Below are 17,815 nucleotides of genomic sequence, written 5' to 3'. Positions count from 1 at the left end.
CCTCTTTAATATGGTGCAGACTATTTGGGGAATAAAGGGGGTAAAATGGAATGGTTGCGTTACTCGGGAGTAAATTCAAAACAAAGACATACATTTTCCTAAATATACCAAATGACTACATAATATATATGCCCAGATCTCTTTACCAATCTGTATTTTGGAATGATGACTACAAAAAAAGGATACAATCAAGTGAGGACCAGGAGAATGCAATTGTAGATTACTTTTTAACTGCTTAATTAGAAAATATGAAAACAAACCTTGATCAATTGTCATACATATTTGTAAGACACTCAGAATGCAGTTATTACTGTGGCTAATGACAAAATGAATGCTTTTTGTTTTGAATATTAAGCATTTCTGGAATTACGGGACTAATAATTTACAAATGTAGCACATTGGCTGTTTGTGAGTTAATTCCTCTTAATCTGCCTTTCACATGATTTTTTTTCTTTCCTAACTTGTGATCTTCCAGTTATGAAAGGATTGGAGTCACGCCTCTCTTAAAAACTGTGTGTGGAACTCAGAATCCTTCACAACTGGAGCAGAACATCACTCAGTAACGGCAGGGAATTCCACAAGTGTATTCAGCCAAAATGACATTATCCAAAGAAGTGGAGTATCAGACTCCTCCAAACCAGTTTGCCAGCACCAGCATAAAACCCCATTCAAAAGACATGGATTATAGTAATAGTCTGGAACAGATGAATGGGGGTGTTTGCACGGCAGTGGAACCACCCAGAAGGTCCACAGGCAGGTTGATTATGCACAGTATGGCCATGTTTGGAAGGGAGTTCTGCTATGCAGTGGAAGCAGCATTTGTGACCCCTGTTTTGCTCAGTGTGGGATTACCTAAGAGTCTATACAGTCTAGTTTGGTTTATCAGCCCCATAGTGGGTTTCATTCTCCAGCCAGTGGTAGGATCTGCCAGTGATCACTGCCGGGCCCGCTGGGGTAGGCGCAGGCCTTATATCCTCTTTATGGGGATCTTGATGGTGCTGGGTATGGCACTGTTCCTCAATGGAGACACAGCAGTAACTGGTAAGTAATTCGTTTTTACTTTATCATTTATTTTTTCTGTTCCTCTTACCATGTGTACAATTTGTATTTATGTAGACAGTGCTAATATAATATTGTATGTATATCTTTATTTATATAGCGCCAAAAGTGTACTCAGTGCTTCACAAAGAATACAGTACAGGGAATTAAAATACAATAAGCGCAGCAAAATCAGACAATAGGAAAGGAAAACCCTTCCCCGAAGATCTTACAATCTAAGTGGTATGTTGGGAGACTAAGGCTGCGTCCATAGAAAGACAGTCAGCGCTGAGCTGTGCAGACGCTTCGCGATGAGCCCCATCATCCTCAATGAGGATGTCTTGAGAGGGAGCTCCCGCGACCGTCCGCAGGCGTGCTGAGGCGCAGGGATTTTCCAATCAGAGCGAAGCAGCGTCAACGTCACAGCGCCGTGACGTTGATGTTGGCGCTTCGCGGGCTATTGGCCCAGTGATGTCAGTACCCCGCCTCCCGATCTCGTCTGCTAGTTCATGCAATCGCTCCTGATTGCACAGACGAGCCTCGGCGTCAGCGCGGAGGAGCGCGGCTCCCCCCTCTATGGACGCAGCCTTACAGAGACAGCAGGTGAGGGAATAAGTGCTGTAGATGGCAGTGCTTGGCCATAAGGGTTGATAGGAATGACTGTGGGTGTGGGACAATAGCTATGAGTGCAGGCTTATTGGGATGCTTGATTTGTGAGACGAGTTTTAAGGTTAGTCAGTATTAAATCAGATAGGTGGAATATTACCACTAGCTGTACAGTAACAAATGAAATATTACACTTCATATTTTGCCACATGTACTAAACACAAACAGTTTGTACCCTTCTGAAATATGTTGTCTTTTACTCAATCAGGTACTGTAGGACTGTTCATTTGATCAAATACTGTAGGTAGCTCAAGATTACTGGCAAATTCCTTTAGTGAGTATTTGGCCTGCAATGAGCTTAACACTTTTGACAACATTTACATTTCATGAATAAGTCTGATAGATTTCCTGCTGACTGCACAATTTATTAACTGGTAACCTTTTCATAGTGAAGAATTCTAACACTTGATTTCGAGCAATTGGATGCCTTTCATGGCCCCAAGAGGAAACCTGTATCTTTTAGGATATTTATCATTTAGATTTGCAAATTACTTTGTCGGCTTCAATTCCTGCACAGATTCTCAGAGTATTACACTGAATGGCTTACATTCCTTTAGCTAGGGTGTGTGATGTAGATTCGTTAAACCACATCAGTGACCTGTACAATTAGATTACATCAATCACTGTCTCTCTGTTTGTGTGTTTGTGTGTGTGTGTGTGTGTGTGTGTGTGTGTGTGTGTGTGTGTGTGTGTGTGTGTGTGTGTGTGTGTGTGTGTGTGTGTGTGTGTGTGTGTGTGTGTGTGTGTGTGTGTGTATGTATGTATGTATGTATGTAGATATATATATATATATATATATAACACATATTTTAGTTTAATGTGACATATTTTCTGTTTTCATAACCAAAGATCTGATCTGGTGCTTTAGGAGTGAGTTGTTTCCCATTCTAAACATACTTTTTATTAATGTTCTCAAAGTCTTGGAAACACAAGTATGTAGTTGTTTTCTTCGGGTTTACTTATTAATAAATTGTTAGATTTTATCATAATGTTTCTAAATGTAATTTATTTTTGTTTTCTTCCAGCCATCGTTAAAAACCGTGCCGAGAAAAAAACGTGGGCTATAGTTATTACTATGCTGGGCGTGGTAGTCTTTGATTTTGCTGCTGACTTCATTGATGGGCCAATCAAAGCTTATTTATTTGACGTTTGCTCGCACCAGGATAAGGAGAGAGGGCTTCATTATCATGCTCTCTTCACTGGTAAGCGCCAGACTGTATTCACCTCTTTATCCCTCTGACCTCTTTAAGCTTCCTCTGCAGTGCTGTTCTTCTTCATCGCTTCATAAATGAAATAACCCCTGCCCCATGTCATGTGCCATGTCACAAGTATTTTTACTACAGTACATAGCAAATAAACTTGTGATGGTAGCGATGCCATATCAAAAAAATGAAACCCCCCCAGGCTTTGATACTGATACTTGTGCTGTACATTCTTGAATAGATTTAGATCCTTGTGTTTTTCCCCCCCGAATACCCTTTTTCTTTATTCGAACCACAAATGCAATTGCTTTACTGTTTAACCTCTGCTGAAAGACTTGACATTGAAAAGCTGAGCTGTAAAAGAAGATATAGGATAGAGGGAAAGAGATTACTGCCTGGATCTCTGCAGTCCTGAGTCTCTTGAAAATAAAGACTTTGAAAAACAGAAATTAAATTAATCGTTGTGATAACCCAATTGGCAATATTGCAATGATGTGCCTTTCACGTCAATGTGTCAACTTTTTATTTTTTAATTGACTGTAACAAATGAACCTTTAATATGAAGAAATAACAGCCAGTGCTGGGCTGAACCTGCAAATAAGTGCAAGTCACGAGTAATATGCAATCATTAACGAAGTAGGATCTAAAACGTAAATATAGTCTTTACCATTTATACCATACAAGTCTAAGGGGCCTAGTCTAGTAGCGTCGATAAAATCACTGCAAAATCGAATGTTTTGACATGACCTACCTCATGGTCTGACGTGTGTGTTATCACGGTATTCAGAAATAGTTATCGCAAGTCAGATCATGTGAGGTAGGAAAATGCCAAATCGCTCAGGATAACAGTGTGTTCAGCTGTGTCTTTTTCTATGTTCTGCCCCTGCGATCTGCCTGCAGTCTGTAAGAGCTGCACAGACAGAGCTACAGCTCTTCGAGGCGATTACCTGTTTTTTAATTTATTTTAATAACACCATATTGGAGCAAGAGGTCTCCGGAGCAGAACCACATTCATTTTAGCCTTAGGGACCCCCTGCTTTCCTAATTACAGGCCCCGGTATGAGTTGCCGGTATTTCTGCGAAGTTTAAATGTCCCGGTCACGTGACGTGGGAGATTTAAACAATGCATGGAGATACCAGCACCCCATACCGGGCCTTTAACTCAGGAAGCATGGGTTCCGGGGCTAAAATTAATGCGGTTCAGCTCCGGAGACTCCCTGCTACACTATTAAATATTAAAAATCCCCCTGCTGTGTTATTAAAATCAAATAAAACCCGCTTCATTACCTTAGCTAGCCGCTAAGTTAATGAAGGGGTTAAACAAGATTACCGGGTTTGTTGGGTGTGATGGGGTAGTTGCCCCAGGGTGGGTGGTTAGGCATACCGGGAACATTGCGGGAGGGTTTAACCCCTTCATTACTTAGCGTTTACTACCGCTAAAGTAATGAAGTGGTTAACCCCTCCCACTACCTACCTGGGGCAACTACATCCTTCACCCACCGTCTCTACCCCCAATAAACAAGGTACATCACTCAATCAGATTGGTGGATGTACCATTTGACAGTCAAATGTGACATCACAGGCCTTATATAAGGCCTGTCACGTCTAATTTGACAGAATGAAGACGGCGTGGCAACATATTCTCATGCAGAAGAAAGGCGACAAGGAGTAAGATAAAAAGATATCTGTGCATAGGTAACCACAGTGGCAATCAATGGGTGTATTGGCTAGTTTTTTTTATTTTTATTGTATTTTTATGTTTATTTAATTGTGTATTTTTTGTTTTTTGCATCACAAATGGGCAAAAGCACTATTGGCCTCATTTGGCTACTAGTCTTGTGTTTGTGGTGATGGGAGTGGTTGGGGATGTGCCCGGTAGGACTAACGCAGTGGGAGGTCCATTGAGAAGCACGGACCCTCGCTGTGTTAATCCTGGTGGGCAATTAGTCGGTCGTGGGGATTCAATGAGCAGGCAGAGGTCAGGAAGTTGCCATCTATGGTTTCCTGGGCGACTACACAACAATATATATGGCTACATTTGTAATACAATTATTGAAGCTGAATGTATAATACAGTAGAGGCAACGTTTATTCTAACATTTGCCGTAAACTAGCCGGGTTACATTCTGGGTATGTGCTGGGTATGTGCTGGGTATGTTCTGGGCTAGTTTGAGGCACGTTTAAGGTATTTCTGCATTGACTAACGACCCATAGGATTAACACAGCAGGGATTCCTGGCAGTCCAATTCAGTTTGAATGGGACTGCCAGGGACCCCCGCTGTTAATCTGATAGGCCATTAATCAATGCAGAAATGCTGGGGCTAGTTTAAGGAAAGTTTAAGGCATGTATTCAGAATGTACCTGGGTGTTTCCTGTTTTTTTGGGGGAATTGCCACTGGTTTTTGTTCGAATAAGAGTTGCTTCTACTGTATCTATCTACAGTATGTGATTTGACCTGCAGTAACCTTCACTCTTAAGAAAAGCCTCACATAAAGTAAAAGGCATATCTCTCTCATTTTTTTCCCACTCGTTTATAACTTTGGGTAAACAAAAATCTGGTTTTGATTAAGTTTAGCAACTTTGACTGATTGCATGTAGTGAAAGTGAGAATTGTGTGAACATCAAACACAAGGACCCATGACAAAATGCCAAAGATGAAATGTCTAATCTTAGATATGAAGTACTGGATAAGAAGTAAGATACAAATAAATAGGGAAACAGGAGTTGCACAGACCCGAGGGAAATGCAAATGACAAGATAAAGGACATAGGAAGTATGAGTGTCAAGCACTTCCTAATGAAATGTCACACATATGATTAGTCAATGATATCCGCATATGTATAATCCTATAACTAGAATGATTGTCAACAACATTATAAACACTAAGATACGCAAAGAGATTACTTACAGTACGTTCCAGTTTCTTGTTACTTCTTGTTGCTCCAAGATTTGTATGTACAATTGACATATAAATTAAAAACTGACTAAGTCAGTGATCATTCAAAGAAAGTACATTTTGGTGCACTCAAAAATTATTTTTTGCTTTTTTATGCAGTGATTACACACGAGTGAAGAAAGCTGTGCAAAGGTGAAAAATAAAACTCTAAAAGTTAAAATAACACATGGTGCTCACAATCAATGGTAATTGGTCGCTATCATCACTTTGGAATTTTAATTAAACAACCATATGATGAAAATGCAAAATTCCTTGTATGAGTTAATTACTCAATCGTAGAATGACAACCCTGCAACTAAACATAGGGGCTCATGCAGAGAGCATAGATAAGGAAATAGCGCCATCTTCTGGTGAAAAAACTAGCCAGAAATCCTTAAACTCGGGAGAAAATGGCGCGATTTTTAAAAGTGCCCAGAAAATTTTTCCGAGCTGTAAAACTCGCCAAACTCGTGGCGAGAACCTGAAACTCGCCATGCTAATATAGCGTGGTATTCCAGAAGCTCCGAATCGCTGGAACACGCCAATATGTGCATTAGTATGGCGAGTTTCAAATAGCCAGGAAAAGTTGGCAATTAGCAGTTTTTTGCCGAAATGAGTTAACGACGTTCTCTGCATAATACCTTCACTAACAGCAAATCTGTGGCTATTTTACAGCCATTTTAAACTTTTTTAACGTTCCTCTCTGCTTGAGCCCCATAATGTTTTTGCAGTGTGATAATCACATATTAACCACTAGTACGGTGGATGTATGCATAAATCATCAGTGGATTGATTGCAATGGGATGTGTTTGGATTGTGATCCTCTAGTGTAGCTAAGCTATCATGTAAGCTGTTTGCTACAAACAGCGCAGCTCTAACATCACTGCCAACTTTTAAAACTAAATTCACTGATCTAATTGCCGTGAGTGTGGCAAGATGTGACAGGAACCTCAGCTGGTAACTAGGATGATAAACACAAAACCGCTAGAATAACTAAGCTAACATATGAATGCTGTGAACCTATAGACAGCGCAGCTCTATCATCACTGCCAAGTAGTACACTAAACTCACTAATCTAATGGTGGTAAGTGTGTAGCAGGATGTTGCTGAGATGTGGCTCAATGTTGAGATAATTGGTTATACAAAGTTGCTAATCCAGCTAAGCAGACACATGAGAGCTGTTCCAAGCTTAAGCAGCAGCCTCACTTGTAACTTCCCAGCTCCAATTTCCTGAATAACACCAATGAAATCACTGCAAAAGGAGGAACTCGGTTGAGATTAAATAAAAGTGAAGCATAGTAAATAACTGGCTACTTAGCTTAAGTAGGAGCTTGTTGCAGGGTCACCTGCCCCTGACGAAGCTCCGTCTGGAGAGAAACGCGTAGGGTGTAGTGACATGGTGATGTCACATCACGTGGTACTCGCGATCCTCTGGCTGCTGCTGTCGCTGATTCAAATCTCGGTGACTGCCGTTTCTGTTTTATAATATAATCCTGCCTGTGTCTGCAATCAATCATGGGGAGTATCAGAGGGTTCTCCTGCAGGTATTACCTCCAGCACTCCAGTGAGAGAGAACCAGCTATCATCCCAAAAGCTTGTCCTGTCTTTCCCAATACCATTGGAGGAACCTCAGAGCTTCTGTGAACCAGCAGGTAATCAGCACAACACACCCTGTAATAGTGTAATCTCCCAGAGGGTGGGGGAAAACCTGTTCATATGTAGGTACTTTTTGACAGTACAAAATGGACAGGCTTTTACAGCGAAGCAAGCCTATGAAAGAAGGTATGCTTCCAGTTTGAGTACTAAGAAGGATGGGGGGCCAGATGTAGTATCCAAGGAACTCTTGTCCACCAAGACAATGGACAAACTTCCTCACCAGGAGACGAGATCTGTTCTCGTTTGTATCACCCTAAGGAATGATATGTATGGTAGGGTGCCTAGAGGGTTGTTTTGGCTGGCTGGGACCCAGAAACCTCAGGAAAGGGACTATAGTATCGTGGTCAACAGGGTGGTGTTACAGTATTCATGTGTAGTGTCCAGGGGGGGGGGGGCGATCTTGAAAGTCAGGATTGCCAGAACCTCCGTTTGATGAGCTACAACAATAATATTAGCAGCTCACAGCACATGGAGCTGCAGTGAGCTTAAATTGGACTGTCAATGTGTGCAGCATACTGGAAGGGGTTTTGTCTAGCCAGGGGTATATTCTCCACCAAGGAAGATCTGCAGCGTGTGTAGGGAGCGGTTTCCCTCCAAAATCAGGAGGACCGCGTGGAAGGATTTGCAAGTTGCAAGCTTTTCTTTTGCAAAATTGTGCAGGGCTTGGCGCGAAGCTAAGGCCTCGTTCAGGGTGCTGGCTTCGGAGGGAGGGCGTGCTGACGTGCTTGCTGCAGTGAGAAACAAAGTATTCAATTTGAATACTTGTTTTCAAGGTAGCTACTGCCCTGCCTCAGAAGCCAGGCGTTGCCGCTGACGACAGCTCAGTAAACGAAAATTTCGTTTCTTGGAGCTGAAGCCGCGTCACAGGGACCAAGGCAGCCAATGAAATCATTCTTCAGAATGATTTCATGGCTGCAGCTTGGATACTTTAACCCTGCAGCCTGTAGCCCCGCCCCCTCCCCAACGCTGAAAAGGCAGCTGGGGGATAATCACATGTCGCCAGCAAACTCCCAGCACTGCCTCCCGCATGCCCCCCCTCCGAGTCCTCAGCTGCCTCCCTGAACGAGCCCTAAGTCATGCCCTGCGAAGTGAATGGCTCGGCGTGAAAGTAGGAGCCGCACCCACCTTCTGTGAGTGGCTTGGCGTGAAAGCCGAGGCCACGCCCTTCTTCACTGTGCCCATGCTCTTCATTCCACCAGGGGGAGGAGGCACTAATCATTACCCAAAGAGACTGTCAACACTGGGGGAGGAGCCGGATACGAGCTACTGCACCCTCAGTTCCTCGTGGTGAGCAAGCTAAGAAAAGCTATACTCACTGTACTGTTTCTATTGCTGAACTTTATTCCCAAACTTTACACTAATATGTCTGGGTGTAAAGTATCCCAATACAGACTACCAGAAGGCTTCCTGGTAGTAGAAGTGAACGGGGAGAATTACCTAAAGTGCATCTGCCCCTGCTGCGACATTCCGTGCGGAGAGGTGAGCCTGACAAGAAAGTGCCTACGGTGTGGAGCCCTACACCTAAAGCCAGCTGTGTCACTGCCTACTCTACCCAACCGAAGAAACGAAGCAGCCTTATTGAAGAAAAGTGCGACCTCGGGGGCAGATGCCCCAAAGGAACTATGTGTCCTGGTTCCTGCTACTACAAAGGATTACCGGGCAAGGTGACCGCCCGGGAGGAAGCTGAGGCGCTTCCGCTGGTGGCGTACGAGTGGGACCGCTGCCTGCAAGCCACCACCAGCAACCGCAAGGTGACTTGTGCTCTTCCCCTGAGGAAGAGTCCCACCCGACATCGGATGACACAGCAGTGGAAGGCGACCCGTAGTGATGCTCTGGCCAGAGTATCACCCCAGCGCACTGCGGAGAAAACGCCTACCTTCAGAACCGAGCGGGAGTGGAGTCCTGCCCTGATGACATTACTGCAAGGGGCGGTGCATCTCAAGTGGCGGAAGAGCGCCGTGGCGGCTCCCAGAGAGACGGCATTGGACGTGCCTCTTTCTGGCCGGGAGGACCATGCGACTTCCAGTATTCAGCGGAGTGGTGAGGATGAGTCTTCTTCCTTCCAGACTCAAGCGGAGCAATCCAGTGAGGAGGAACCGTCTGGTACTTCTTCCTACGCGGAGGACGTCAACACCCTTCTGGTGCAACCAGATGATGAAGATGTCATCATAGAGGCGACCGCTAGGGCAGAGGAGGATGCTACCATGCCCGCTCCGGTGAGTTAGCCCCACTTGATCTAACTCTACAGTGGCACCATGACCATGCAAGGGCCGAAGGTGTAAGGCCCCTAGCAAGCACCAGGTGCTGGCGGTGACAGGGCATGGTAGGCCTACAAACATTGGCACCCTTGAGGACCGTAACGCTTTTGTTACTCTTGCCCAAACCATACAGAAGGTAGTTAAACCTTCTCAGGACTGGAGAGACAGGGTGGAGTTTGATTATTCTGATGGGGAAGTGATGGCTGAGTGCACAGTTTCTTTTGGAGGAAAATCAGACAGATCAGAGACATCGAGTGTATCCACAGCGGTGACTTCTCTGAGTCTGACCTGTCGGCATGCTCTGCACCTGTGGGGAAGGTATTACAGGGATGGGACCCATGTTCCAAGGCTATGTCCCTTACATGAACAGGACCAGGTTCCTGCTGATTAGTCGGGATGTCGTGGATCACTAGTGGGAGGAAGGGAAGTTTTCTAAAGAAGAGACAGCCGAGGCCACCAGGAAGAGAGATAGGAAGATTAAGTTAGGATAGTAAAATCAACAGGCTTAACCACTCTTTATCAGGATACTCCCTCGTATGAATCACTGTTTTGCCAGGCCTGCAGCCGTAAGGTAACAAAGCTCAGCCGGGTCAACCAAGCATAGTCCAAAGGTACCGGCTGTCCCATGGCTATGACTACCCCTATGTCCCTGAACCCATCATGAGGGAGATAGAGGCCAATAGTGAAGATTGGTTGAGGATGCTGTGATAGAGTATTTATCTTCCATGTGCAGCTACTCTCGATTTTACACCGAGGAGAGAGTATGCTACCTCATGAAAGTGTGGAGTGTAGGACGGGGTATCTATATGGATCGAGTGGAGTATCGCCTTGAGCAGGGTCTAAAAAGGGTGTGCTCAATCACAGTTCCTGATCATGAGGGCAGGTTAGTTAAGAAGCCTGACCCTAAGCATTATTATTGAGGGGGTGACGATTCTCTATGTTGGGAGGGATCTGTTATGCTTCATCACTGTTATGAGTATGCGATTAACTGTATACTATAAACTGTAATAGTATAATTGTTATGCATTTGTTCCAAGCTGAAGGATGGTACACAAAATTTAGGTTCTAAGCGGAGACGTTGGATTCTCCACCAGGAGGGAGTGTAGCCTAGTTTTCTTTTTGGCTACTAATCCGCCTTCCCTAGCACATAAGCCATGGTATCAGTACAGGCTGTGGTATGCCCTATCTGGGGTTTCCCCTGCAGTGAGCATCTCCCTTGAGTGACAGATGGGGATGGACTAAGGCCTGTGTTCTGCCCAATCAGAGGCTCAGACCTTGGACCCTGCTCCTGTGTACAAAGGGAGCTGCACAGCCAAATTTTGTCTGTGTTCTCTCCCATGAGAGAGACTGTCCCAGGAAGAGTGTTTACAGGTCTCCGACCACCTTCCATCCCCACCCTTAGGGGAGTGGGAGTGGGGACTGTACCTCCTACTCCACCAGGGAGTAGGGGAAGAGCTAGGATAGACTCTCTGGCCCTTGCCGGGGTTGATTCAAGGGACCATCAAGAAGAAGGAATAGAGTTTAATCAGTTAAAGGATGTATTCTGTGAGTTTGGACAATAAAGCCGTTCCTGTTTTATAATATACTCCTGCCTGAGTCTGAAATCAATCATGGGGAGTATCAGAGGGTTCTCCTGCAGGGATTGTCTTCGGCACTCCTGGAGCCTGTAAGAGATGGAGGCGCTGCAAGTGAGAGAAAACCAGCTATCACCCCAAAAGTCTGTCCTGTCTTCCCAATACCATCGGTGGAACCTCAGAGCTTCTGTGAATCAGCTGGTAACCAGCCCAACACACCCTGTAATAGTGTAATCTCCCAGGGTGGGGGAAAACCTGTTACATATGTATGTACTTTTTGACAGTACAAAATGTTAGACCATAACTTAGTGACAGATAATTTTATCAGGTTCAAAATCTATTTACTGGGCTGCTAATGGTTCTATTCATATGTCCCCTTTACAAAGGAGCAATTCGTTGCTTGGCTATTAAGGTGAGAAGCATATTATAAATATTTAGAGTACATTCAGTCTTAAAGACTTCGCTGGCAACAGAGGTATCTTAGAAGCATTATGTGCAGATGTAAACTACATTGTTTTCTAACATAAACCAATTTATTGCAGAGAATTTACCATATTTATGTTGCATGTTTTGCCTCTATATAACCTTCTGTGTGCAGTGTGCTCCTCTGTAAAAAAAAATTAAAAAAAAGTCCCATGATACTTGCAAAATACTCTGTTTAACATAATTTTTTGAAATGTTTTTTTCAATGCAATACTCTGCGATGATCGCCTTATACAGAGACTCCCCTCTGTCCTTCTCACTGTATTCAAATGAAGTTACTTCACTAGGGTGACGCAACAATGTCAGAAATATTTTTGTCCAAATTTTAAAAAAGAATCACTTACTGTAATACAAAAGTACTCATTTATTTATTTTTAAAAGACTGGCTAGCTCAAACATTGCTACAGTAGGACAGGAGATGCCATTTACTGTATATTATTGCTTGGGTAGATTAATACCTATTAATCCTAGGGTGACCTGTTACAAATTAGTGTGTATTGCACAGCTGGACATTAATGAAGACCATGGGGCCTATGCTACTGTACAAGCGTTCATAAGCCACTTATCGAGCACTTATCGGGCAAAATGCCTACTGCGATTCTGTAAGCCTCGATAAGTGGGCGATAAAGGAATGATTCGTAATTTCTCAGCCGTGATTAAAAGATTGCTGGGTGAGCGGCGACAACCCACTTATTGGCAGGTTCTAAAACTCGTGCAATTCTAGTAGCCGCGGTTAGGTTATCGAGGCCTATCGCGGCTCTAGAATTGTGAGTTTCTCCCAAAATCTTCACGCCAGGAAAAGTTGGTGTGAGGCTGGTGAGAAGCTGCTGAGAGGCGGTGATACAGGAAAATGCAGAAAAAAAGCATCAGATTTTTTTTTAAAGGATGTGATGTCATCTCAGAGGGAGGAACGTCACATCCTTAAAACCATATGGCTATATCACATGGTATTACAGCCAATGGGATTGAAGACAATCCATTGGTTGCTGTACTATATGATAGGTCACATTAGTTCAAAAGGATGTAACGTCACTTTAAGGGATGATGTCACATCGTTTTGAACTAATGTAACCGATCACATGGTACAGCAGCCAATGGGATTGTCTTCAATCTCATTGGCTGTTATACCATGTGATCTAGCCATGTGGTTTTAAGAATGTGACGTACCATCCTTGGAGAAGACGCCACACCCTTAAAAAATAAAATAAAGAGGTGGGCACATGATACAGCATTCAATCGGATTGGAGCTGTACCATCTGACCATAAAATGTGATGTTACAGGCCATATGTAAGGCCTGTACTTCTCATTTTACCTCAAGAAGCCGACAAGAGAACATCCTGTTCTGGATTTACCATGGGGCTTTGGATTGACAGATGAAGAAAGAAGATTAAAGAAAAGAAGAAAAAAATGTCAGATGAAGAAAAAAGACAGTGATAGAAGATAAAAGAAAGATTTTTATTTTTTACCTGACGCTAGTCTTCAAGGTGGATGGCGTTGGATTGCGGTGATGACGTCGCAGTTCGAGAGTTTGCAGATACAACGGGATTCGGAGGGTGAAGACTCTAAAGGAAAGACAAATATTGAATGTATGTACTGTAAATGTCTTTTTTCATTGTATTTATTTATTTTTATGTTTGTGATTGCCCATTGCCTAATGTATTAATCTGTGCCCCTTTAGGGTACAGGAAAATATAGTGACAGCCAATGCATTTTGATTGCATTGAATTGATTGTATTTTTTTTTATTTGTTTTTATTGTTTGGATTCAATTGTTTGGAATTTGGATGGCTTGTTTTTAGTACATTTTAGGATTGGTTAGAATTTTAAAGTAATTATTTGTTTTGTTGGCTACTGGTTTAAATTCATTAATTGTTTTGTTGGCTAGTGCTTTTATTTATTAAATTGATTGGTTGGCTAGTGCTTTTATTTAATTGGTTGGCTGGTGCTTTTATTCAATTGGGGTGTTTAAGTGCTTGTGTATATGTTTTATTATTGTTTATTTGTGGCCTTCATGCTTTTTTATTAGGGTGACCATTGACTGCTATAGTTGCTTATCATACCCATATTATATGGGTATGATATACCACTATGCCAATCATTGGGTAGAGGGTGGGTTTAGTGGTCCTGGAGTGGGTGGTTAGGCAACCTGGGTGGGTAGCAGGGTAGGGTGGGTTAACCCCTTAAATACTATAGCGGTTATTAACCATTAGATTTAAAAAAAAAATACAATGTACTGTATTGTTTGTGAGCAGACGCATCGCAGCTGACGCCATTACTCTCGTTGATGCATCCAAGTGTGAGCATATTACCTTATTGAGTGCAGCCAGTGCTTATTACTGTTGATTTGACTTACTTGCTTTGAATGTATATTCGATTTATGGTGATCTGACTGCTATTATTTACTCATATATTTAGGCTTGGGATTAGTCACTTGGCCAGTTTGCTGCTTGTGTTTAATGTTTATTGTGGTGTATTTAGAGGTTAGGGTAAGGGAGAGGGAAGTACCTACTGTATGATCATGTAGATCATAGGGAATGGGCCAGAAGAAGGGGTTCTCCCCGAAATGTTGCCCCCTCTACTTACCTTTTTACATTGTATTCCCCCCCTTTTTCTTTTCTTTTTTTCTTCTCCCTATTTTTTTTACTTTCCCTCCCCTTGTTTTCCCCATCCCTTTACCTCAATTTACTTTTCCCCCTTAGTTTGCTTTGTACACCTACAGCTAGTTTTAGCTTCATTTTATAATTTTGTATCAGTTCTACAATTGTGTACAATTTATTGTTAGGATATATTTTGCATATTAAAATGGTATTAGCAGATTTTCTGTTTATTCCATTTTTTGAGTGCTGGGAGCCACTGTGGTGTTGGTATTTTTTCTTGTATTCTTTCTGGCAATGGAGGACATGGACCTGGAGTGTGCTGGTGAGGACGCCCTTCATGATGGTAGGGGTAATTAGAAAGGTTTATTTACTTTATTTATGCTGGCTGCCCATTACTGTACGTCTTGTGTTTTGGGGTGGGGGGTTATTTCGATGTATTGCACATGTAGCAGTGCTCCCCGTCCTTACCTCCAGTGAGGAAGAGCTGATGCTTTGTGCCACTGGAGCTCCATGGTGGACTCAGAGTGCGGGGGCCGCCCCCTTGAGTGATCGCACATGCGCAGTGCAGGGCCAGGGACGTATGGGCCATGATATAGTGCAGTAGCCATCTTGGGTAGCACTGCAAAATGTCGCACGGGACTTCAGTACATGTCCCATAGTGCTTATGGAGGTAGGCACTACATGGGGAGTCCTAGCCAATAGGGCTCGAGGAGACAGGGAATGTCTGTGGTGTGCAAACGGACTGTGCGCCAGTCCAGAGAGAGGGAGCAATGGAGCAGGTAGTGTTCAGGGAACAGCCTAGTTTTGCCCCTTAGGCCCCAGGTGGGCCCTGAGTCACCACCAGATTAGTGTGCAGGGAAGGCCCCAGGTGGGGCTTCCCCCTTTACACATAGGGTGCTGTTGTATCAGTGACCGGACGGCCACGCCGTGCCCTGCGGTCTGGTACCAGGCCAAAGGCCGCATAGACATTCACGTGAGACACTCCAGCTGGAGCTCACCCATGAGGCGGATCAGGAATTTAAGGAGTAAGGGGATTTAGTCAGAGGCCCTGCAGCGAGGGACCTGACTGAGCCTCACCTGACAGCTGCACCTGTATAAAGAAGTGCCCAGAAAGGTATAAGTGCACCAACGGTTCAAAGGGGTAGCACTACCTCAAACTTGGGTGGGACTGACATTGGGAAGGACACCAGGGTTATTGGTGTCACCACACCTTCAGTACTTTGGGGGACAACCAAGTGTTGGGACATTGGGTGTACAGGAGTACTATTGTTGCATGTGTTTAGTATATGTTATTGTGTGTGTACAGTAAAGATCCGTTATATACCTGTGTGTGTATTATTCATTACTGTATTGGTTCCTGTGAGGGGTTATCCCGTCAACGCTGGGATCCCTCAGGTGGAGGCGCTGCACTATAGGAGAAAGAGCTCATCCCAGGGTCCCAGTGGCAGCGGCTTAGTTCTCCTGTGAGCAATAGGTATAGCAGCACACGTAGTCGTCCGCGGTGGTTATAGTGTGCTGGTATAGGGTGCCGGTATCCCCTATGCATTTAAATGCCCCGCGTCACGTGACTGTGGTAATAAAATGCATAGGAGATACCGGCAACCCATAACTGGGCCTGTATCTCAGGAAGCAGGGGGTCCCCGGATCTGAAATCAACGTGGTTCTGCTCCGGTGACCCCTGCTCATCTACACTAGTGTTACATTTTCTATTAAAAACTTTTGATCGCTGGCAAGATTTGTGCAGGGAGAGGCGGCTCTCTCTGTGCAGCTCTCTCTGCAGCTGAAAGAAATCGCCGGGTAAGGCCTTTTCAGAGAGGCGGTCATCATGTCTTCGGCTACTCGCCCGTTTTGGGACTTTTGCTATCACAGGTAATCGAGGCTTTCAACACCAGCGCTCAAAAATCAGACGAATTAAATGGCCCAGTGATTTTTTTTTGTAAAGAATGCTTATAGCATAGGCCCCCATGTGTTGCATTCTATAACATGCCTAATATTCTGCCAACTTTCTATTGCTTTTCTATACACTGAATCTATCATTTATACATCTGTTTATTCAAGCGTATTTTGCATGGGAAAGTAAGATGAAATGTATGTCCTTTGCAAATACTGTAAAAAGCAACATTGTTATAAAACCTCTAAGCTATATATTATTTCTGCTGTCTTGCTGCAGGTTTTGGAGGAGCTCTGGGTTATCTCATAGGTGCTATTGACTGGCAATCTACTCTCTTCGGAAGACTCCCTGGATCAGAATTTCAGGTCATGTTTCTCTTCTCTGCTTTGGTTTTTCTCCTTCTTCTTGCTGTACATTTGTGCAGCATTCCTGAAGTTCCCCTAGAAGATGAGAGAATGGAAACAAATCTGTTGCTAAAACATGATGAATTGAGCACTTATGGTTCTACAGAAAAAGCACCAAATGTTTTTTTTAAACCGAGAGAAAATAAACGAAGATCTATATCTCAATTAGAAGAAAACAGAATTGAAGACACAAAGCTACAGGTAATAGGGGACCTATTTTAATCAATGCCTGCCTTAAATATCTTCCTCACTGTGGTTCAATCAAAGCTGCAATAGATGGTATTGCATAGTAACATTTGTATTCTTTATTTACATGCTCTGAGTTTACAAAATGATGTACCGTACACTCATCTCTCACAATTTTGCTCCTGCCGCATACTGTATCTGTGAATGTGCAATTTATTGCAAGGTCTTTGTAAGGGAAAGATGGTAATTGTTACAAATTGAATACTTTCTCTTAAAAGGCCTTTGGGTAATGTGTAGAATTACAGACTTGTGGGCTACTGTATTTATGAAAGCAATGATTTTTTCCCCAAAATCTTGGGTAGTTCATTTGTATCAGTGTTGCATCAATATGTATAATGCAGCAGAGAGACATGGATGAATGATTATTGGTACTGTAATAGTCAGTGTGTAACTAATCATTAAGTGCTTCTGTATAGTCATGTTAAAGGCACTCGCGTGCAGCTGAACTTGTCTGGTAAACTAAAGAGAGATTGATCTTGAGAAGAGGTCCATAATGGGACAGAAATGTTGACATTTTCACAATACATTCTTAAACATGTTGTGAGTGCCTGTGCTACTATATACTTTTGGACTATTTACTGTATATGTTGGTACTGAAATCCACCTAAAACGTGTATTTAAAAAAATAAATTGTGTGCCAAATTGCAAATTAATGTAGCCTATGTCTAACTCTCGGGATAAAATTACAATTTCAAAAATGTAAAAATTATTTTAAACAATTAGCAGAACACCAGGCCAAGTACCCATCTCACCATACTGTATATATGTAATGATCTTCCAGATACTGCGGTCTCATCTCCACGTTGCTCCAACAAATTTCCTAATCCTTGATCTTTGGATATCCCTTGGAGTCCAGTCGATTTACT

At 43.2% G+C, this 17,815-nt stretch overlaps 1 protein-coding gene across 1 annotated transcript; it reads left to right on the top strand.

The window, feature by feature from the left end:
• Window positions 1–525: 525 nt before the first annotated feature.
• LOC142477717 (membrane-associated transporter protein-like) lies at window positions 526–17,515 on the top strand. Its single transcript, XM_075582365.1, has 3 exons — window positions 526–1,041; window positions 2,730–2,906; window positions 16,579–17,515. The coding sequence occupies exons 1-3, from the start codon at window positions 597–599 to the stop codon at window positions 16,923–16,925; spliced, it is 969 nt and encodes a 322-aa protein (XP_075438480.1). The 5' UTR covers window positions 526–596; the 3' UTR covers window positions 16,926–17,515.
• Window positions 17,516–17,815: the final 300 nt, after the last annotated feature.

This window comes from Ascaphus truei, unplaced genomic scaffold, assembly GCF_040206685.1.
Source record: "Ascaphus truei isolate aAscTru1 unplaced genomic scaffold, aAscTru1.hap1 HAP1_SCAFFOLD_2288, whole genome shotgun sequence".
Lineage (NCBI taxonomy): Eukaryota > Metazoa > Chordata > Amphibia > Anura > Ascaphidae > Ascaphus > Ascaphus truei.
Note: the sequence above shows the minus strand (reverse complement) of the source record. Positions and strands in the feature narration are given on the sequence as shown.